The sequence below is a fragment of the Conger conger genome, chromosome 9, assembly GCF_963514075.1.
Source record: "Conger conger chromosome 9, fConCon1.1, whole genome shotgun sequence".
Classification (NCBI taxonomy): domain Eukaryota; kingdom Metazoa; phylum Chordata; class Actinopteri; order Anguilliformes; family Congridae; genus Conger; species Conger conger.
In genome coordinates, this window is record NC_083768.1 from 61,199,621 (window position 1) to 61,207,120 (window position 7,500).

At 46.9% G+C, this 7,500-nt stretch overlaps 1 protein-coding gene across 1 annotated transcript in view; it reads left to right on the forward strand.

Annotated features, from left to right (window-relative positions):
- wipf3 (WAS/WASL interacting protein family member 3) overlaps positions 1-7,500 on the forward strand; it is a 21,532-nt gene that overhangs the window by 12,913 nt on the left and 1,119 nt on the right. The window contains exons 7-8 of the mRNA XM_061256081.1: positions 3,945-4,283; positions 6,274-6,375. Of these exons, the coding sequence (XP_061112065.1) occupies positions 3,945-4,283; positions 6,274-6,375 (441 nt within the window). The remainder of the gene's footprint in view (positions 1-3,944; positions 4,284-6,273; positions 6,376-7,500) is intronic.

Here is a 7,500-nt window from a genome sequence, read left to right on the forward strand (position 1 = left end):
CTACACACTGTACACTACAGCACCATGATAATGATACACTACACACTGTACACTACAGCACCATGACGACGCTACACTACACACTGTACACTACAGCACCATGACGACGCTACACTACACACTGTACACTACAGCACCATGATGATGATACACTACACACTGTACACTACAGCACCATGATGATGATACACTACACACTGTACACTACAGCACCATGACGACGCTACACTACACACTGTACACTACAGCACCATGACGACGCTACACTACACACTACACTACAGCACCATGACGACGCTACACTACACACTACACTACAGCACCATGATGACGCTACACTACACACTGTACACTACAGCACCATGACGACGCTACACTACACACTGTACACTACAGCACCATGACGACGCTACACTACACACTGTACACTACAGCACCATGATGACGCTACACTACACACTGTACACTACAGCACCATGATGACGCTACACTACACACTGTACACTACAGCACCATGATGACGCTACACTACACACTGTACACTACAGCACCATGACGACGCTACACTACACACTGTACACTACAGCACCATGATGATGATACACTACACACTGTACACTACAGCACCATGACGACGCTACACTACACACTGTACACTACAGCACCATGACGACGCTACACTACACACTGTACACTACAGCACCATGACGACGCTACACTACACACTGTACACTACAGCACCATGATGACGCTACACTACACACTACACTACAGCACCATGATGATGATACACTACACACTGTACACTACAGCACCATGACGACGCTACACTACACACTGTACACTACAGCACCATGATGATGATACACTACACACTGTACACTACAGCACCATGATGATGATACACTACACACTGTACACTACAGCACCATGACGACGCTACACTACACTGTACACTACAGCACCATGATGATGATACACTACACACTGTACACTACAGCACCATGATGATACACTACACACTGTACACTACAGCACCATGACGACGCTACACTACACACTGTACACTACAGCACCATGACGACGCTACACTACACACTGTACACTACAGCACCATGACGACGCTACACTACACACTACACTACAGCACCATGACAACGCTACACTACACACTGTACACTACAGCACCATGATGATGATACACTACACACTACACTACAGCACCATGATGATGCTACACTACACACTGTACACTACAGCACCATGATGATGCTACACTACACACTGTACACTACAGCACCATGACGACGCTACACTACACACTGTACACTACAGCACCATGATGATGATACACTACACACTGTACACTACAGCACCATGACAACGCTACACTACACACTACACTACAGCACCATGACAACGCTACACTACACACTGTACACTACAGCACCATGACGACGCTACACTACACACTGTACACTACAGCACCATGATGACGCTACACTACACACTGTACACTACAGCACCATGACGACGCTACACTACACACTACACTACAGCACCATGACGACGCTACACTACACACTGTACACTACAGCACCATGACGACGCTACACTACACACTGTACACTACAGCACCATGACGACGCTACACTACACACTACACTACAGCACCATGATGATGATACACTACACACTGTACACTACAGCACCATGACGACGCTACACTACACACTGTACACTACAGCACCATGATAATGATACACTACACACTGTACACTACAGCACCATGATGATGATACAATACACACTGTACACTACAGCACCATGACGACGCTACACTACACACTGTACACTACAGCACCATGACGACGCTACACTACACACTGTACACTACAGCACCATGATGACGCTACACTACACACTGTACACTACAGCACCATGATGATGATACACTACACACTGTACACTACAGCACCATGACGACGCTACACTACACACTGTACACTACAGCACCATGACGACGCTACACTACACACTGTACACTACAGCACCATGACGACGCTACACTACACACTGTACACTACAGCACCATGATAATGATACACTACACACTGTACACTACAGCACCATGACGACGCTACACTACACACTACACTACAGCACCATGACGACGCTACACTACACACTGTACACTACAGCACCATGACGACGCTACACTACACACTGTACACTACAGCACCATGACGACGCTACACTACACACTACACTACAGCACCATGATGATGATACACTACACACTGTACACTACAGCACCATGACGACGCTACACTACACACTGTACACTACAGCACCATGACGACGCTACACTACACACTGTACACTACAGCACCATGATGACGCTACACTACACACTGTACACTACAGCACCATGATGATGATACACTACACACTGTACACTACAGCACCATGACGACGCTACACTACACACTGTACACTACAGCACCATGACGACGCTACACTACACACTGTACACTACAGCACCATGATGATGATACACTACACACTGTACACTACAGCACCATGATGATGATACACTACACACTGTACACTACAGCACCATGACGACGCTACACTACACACTGTACACTACAGCACCATGACAACGCTACACTACACACTGTACACTACAGCACCATGATGATGATACACTACACACTGTACACTACAGCACCATGACGACGCTACACTACACACTGTACACTACAGCACCATGATGATGATACACTACACACTGTACACTACAGCACCATGATAATGATACACTACACACTGTACACTACAGCACCATGACGACGCTACACTACACACTGTACACTACAGCACCATGACAACGCTACACTACACACTGTACACTACAGCACCATGATGACGCTACACTACACACTGTACACTACAGCACCATGACGACGCTACACTACACACTGTACACTACAGCACCATGATGACGCTACACTACACACTGTACACTACAGCACCATGATGATGATACACTACACACTGTACACTACAGCACCATGATGACGCTACACTACACACTGTACACTACAGCACCATGATAATGATACACTACACACTGTACACTACAGCACCATGACGACGCTACACTACACACTGTACACTATAGCACCATGATAATGATACACTACACACTGTACACTACAGCACCATGACGACGCTACACTACACACTGTACACTACAGCACCATGATGATGATACACTACACACTGTACACTACAGCACCATGACGACGCTACACTACACACTGTACACTACAGCACCATGATGATGATACACTACACACTGTACACTACAGCACCATGACGACGCTACACTACACACTGTACACTACAGCACCATGACGACGCTACACTACACACTGTACACTACAGCACCATGACGACGCTACACTACACACTGTACACTACAGCACCATGACGACGCTACACTACACACTGTACACTACAGCACCATGACGACGCTACACTACACACTGTACACTACAGCAGGCCTTTAGCAGACAGCAGCACTGAGCCTCCTACCATGTTATATAAACGCACACAAACAACCATGATAAACACACACACACAGCCATGTTATACACACACACACACACACACACACACACATACACAGCCATGTTATACACACACACACACTGCCATGTTAAACACACACACACAGCCATGTGTGCGTGTGTGTGTGTGTGTGTGTGTTTGTGTGTGTATAACACGCAAACATTCATGCCAAACACATGTTACTGTTGAATGATTTTAAATTAATATTCCATTTAGTTTGCCACCAACAGCTTTTTAATACAAATGGTTGCAGCTTAGTTCTAACAATGCCAGCTAGCTGATTAGCTGCTATGGTTTTATCTAAGGTAACGGCAAACTCTTAAAGATTAAAGTGTATTACAGCAGCCAACTGATCGTCAACTGTCTTCTCTCAGTGTTCTCCCCATCAGCAGCCATTTTGTCCGCTCCCTCCTTCAGCCTCTCTGTGTCCAGCCGCTCCCTCTCCTCAGTTTCATCCTTCAGCTGCTGTTCTCTCATCCCAAACTCTCTGACTCGCTTTCAGGAAGGATGGCCCCGCCCCCTGCCCCTCCTGCTCGGTCCCCCAATACTGAGCTGTCGAGCCGGACCCCCCCCCCCTCCCCCGCCCCCCCCTCCCCCGCCCCCTCCTGCCTCAGCCCTGAGGAACGGCCATCTGCACAGTCTGGGTAAACCTGCGCCCCCTCTGGCCACCCCACGCCATTACACCACACACTGATTATACACTGCTGCATGTGTGTTTGTGTGTATATATGTGTGCGTGTCTGTGTGTGTGTGTGCGTCTGTCTGTCTGTCTGTGTGTGTGCGCGTCTGTCTGTGTGTGCGTCTGTCTGTGTGTGTGCGTGTTTGTGTGTGTGCGTCTGTCTGTGTGTGTGTGTGTATGCATGTGTGCGTCTGTCTGTCTGTGTCTGTGTGTGTGTATATATACAGTCAGGTCCATAAATATTGGGACATCGACACAATTATCCTCTTTTTGGCTCTATACACCACCACAATGGATTTGAAATGAAACGAACAAGATGCGCTTTCACTGCAGACTTTCAGCTTTAATTTGTGGGTATTTACATCCAAATCAGGGGAACGGTGTAGGAATTACAACAGTTTCTATATGTGCCTCCCACTTTTTAAGGGACCAAAAGTAATGGGACAAACTAACAATTATAAATCAAACTTTCACTTTTTAATACTTTGCAGTCAATTACAGCCTGAAGTCTGAAACGCATAGACATCACCAGACGCTGGGTTTCATCCCTGGTGATGCTCTGCCAGGCCTCTACTGCAACTGTCTTCAGTTCCTGCTTGTTCTTGGGGCATTTTCCCTTCAGTTTTGTCTTCAGCAAGTGAAATGCATGTTCAATTGGATTCAGGTCAGGTGATTGACTTGGCCATTGCATAACATTCCACTTCTTTGCCTTAAAAAACTCTTTGGTTGCTTTCGCAGTATGCTTCGGGTCATTGTCCATCTGCACTGTGAAGCGCCGTCCAATGAGTTCTGAAGCATTTGGCTGAATATGAGCAGATAATATTGCCCAAAACACTTCATCCTGCTGCTTTTGTCAGCAGTCACATCATCAATAAATACAAGGGAATCAGTTCCATTGGCAGCCATACATGCCCACGCCATGACACTACCACCACCATGCTTCACTGATGAGGTGGTATGTTTTGGATCATGAGCAGTTCCTTTCCTTCTCCATACTCTTCTCTTCCCATCATTCTGGTACAAGTTGATCTTAGTCTCATCTGTCCATAGGATGTTGTTCCAGAACTGTAAAGGCTTTCTTAGATGTTGTTTGGCAAACTCTAATCTGGTCTTCCTGTTTTTGAGGCTCACCAATGGTTTACATCTTGTGGTGAACCCTCTGTATTCACTCTGGTGAAGTCTTCTCTTGATTGTTGACTTTGACACACATACACCTACCTCCTGGAGAGTGTTCTGATCTGGCCAACTGTTGTGAATGGGTTTTTCTTCACCAGGGAAAGAATTCTTCTGTCATCCACCACAGTTGTTTTCCGTGGTCTTCCGGGTCTTTTGGTGTTGCTGAGCTCACCGGTGCGTTCTTTCTTTTTAAGAATGTTCCAAACAGTTGATTTGGCCACACCTCATGTTTTTGCGATCTCTCTGATGGGTTTGTTTTGATTTTTCAGCCTAATGATGGCTTGCTTCACTGATAGTGACAGCTCTTTGGATCTCATATTGAGAGTTGACAGCAACAGATTCCAAATGCAAATAGCACACTTGAAATGAACTCTAGACCTTTTATCTGCTCCTTGTAAATGAGATAATGAGGGAATAACACACACCTGGCCATGGAACAGCTGAGCAGCCAATTGTCCCATTACTTTTGGTCCCTTAAAAAGTGGGAGGCACATATAGAAACTGTTGTAATTCCTACACCGTTCACCTGATTTGGATGTAAATACCCTCAAATTAAAGCTGAAAGTCTGCAGTTAAATCATATCTTGTTCGTTTCATTTCAAATCCATTGTGGTGGTGTATAGAGCCAAAAAGAGGAGAATTGTGTCGATGTCCCAATATTTATGGACCTGACTGTACATGTGTGCGTCTGTGTGTGTGTATGTATGTGTGCGTCTGTCTGTCTGTGTCTGTGTGTGCATGTGTGTGAGGTCACCATGTTGTCATGTGATCTTTTCCAGATGACTTTGAGTCCAAGTTCCAGTTCCACCCAATCGATGACTTCCCTCCCCCAGAGGAGTTCAGACCTTTTCCCCGAACCTACCCGAGTAAGGTAGCCCGAGGTGAGGCCTACCATCCCTGTTCGGGACAGCTGTGTCTCTGTATCTCTGTATGGGACAGCTGTGTCTCTGTATCTCTGTATGGGACAGCTGTGTCTCTGTGTCTCTGTACGGGACAGCTGTGTCTCTGTATGGGACAGCTGTGTCTCTATCTCTGTACTGGACAGCTGTGTCTCTGTACGGGACAGCTGTGTCTCTGTATGGGACAGCTGTGTCTCTGTATCTCTGTATGGGACAGCTGTGTCTCTGTATCTCTGTACGGGACAGCTGTGTCTCTATCTCTGTATGGGACAGCTGTGTCTCTGTATCTCTGTATCTCTGTATGGGACAGCTGTGTCTCTGTATCTCTGTACGGGACAGCTGTGTCTCTGTATCTCTGTATGGGACAGCTGTGTCTCTGTATCTCTGTACGGGACAGCTGTGTCTCTGTATCTCTGTACGGGACAGCTGTATCGCTGTACGGGACAGCTGTGTCTCTGTATGGGACAGCTGTGTCTCTGTATCTCTGTACGGGACAGCTGTGTCTCTGTATCTCTGTACGGGACATCTGTGTCTCTGTATGGGACAGCTGTGTCTCTGTATCTCTGTACGGGAAAGCTGTGTCTCTGTATCTCTGTACGGGACAGCTGTGTCTCTGTATCTCTGTATGGGACAGCTGTGTCTCTGTACGGGACAGCTGTGTCTCTGTATGGGACAGCTGTGTCTCTGTATCTCTGTACGGGACAGCTGTGTCTCTGTATCTCTGTACGGGGGAGAGAGTCATGGAGAGAGGGGAGCTGGTGGCATGCTGTTTGTGTATGAGTGACAGGTTGTGTGTGTGAGTGACAGGTTGTGTATGACTGACAGGTTGTGTGTGCGACAGGTTGTATGTGAGTGATAGGTTGTGTGCAAGTGACAGGTTGTGTATGACTGACAGGTTGTGTGCAAGTGACAGGTTGTGTGTGCGAGTGACAGGTTGTGTGTGTGAGTGACAGGTTGTGTATGAGTGACAGGTTGTGTGCGAGTGACAGGTTGTGTGTGTGAGTGACAGGTTGTGTATGAGTGACAGGTTGTGTGCGAGTGACAGGTTGTGTGTGAGTGACAGGTTGTGTGTGTGAGTGACAGGTTGTGTATGACTGACAGGTTGTG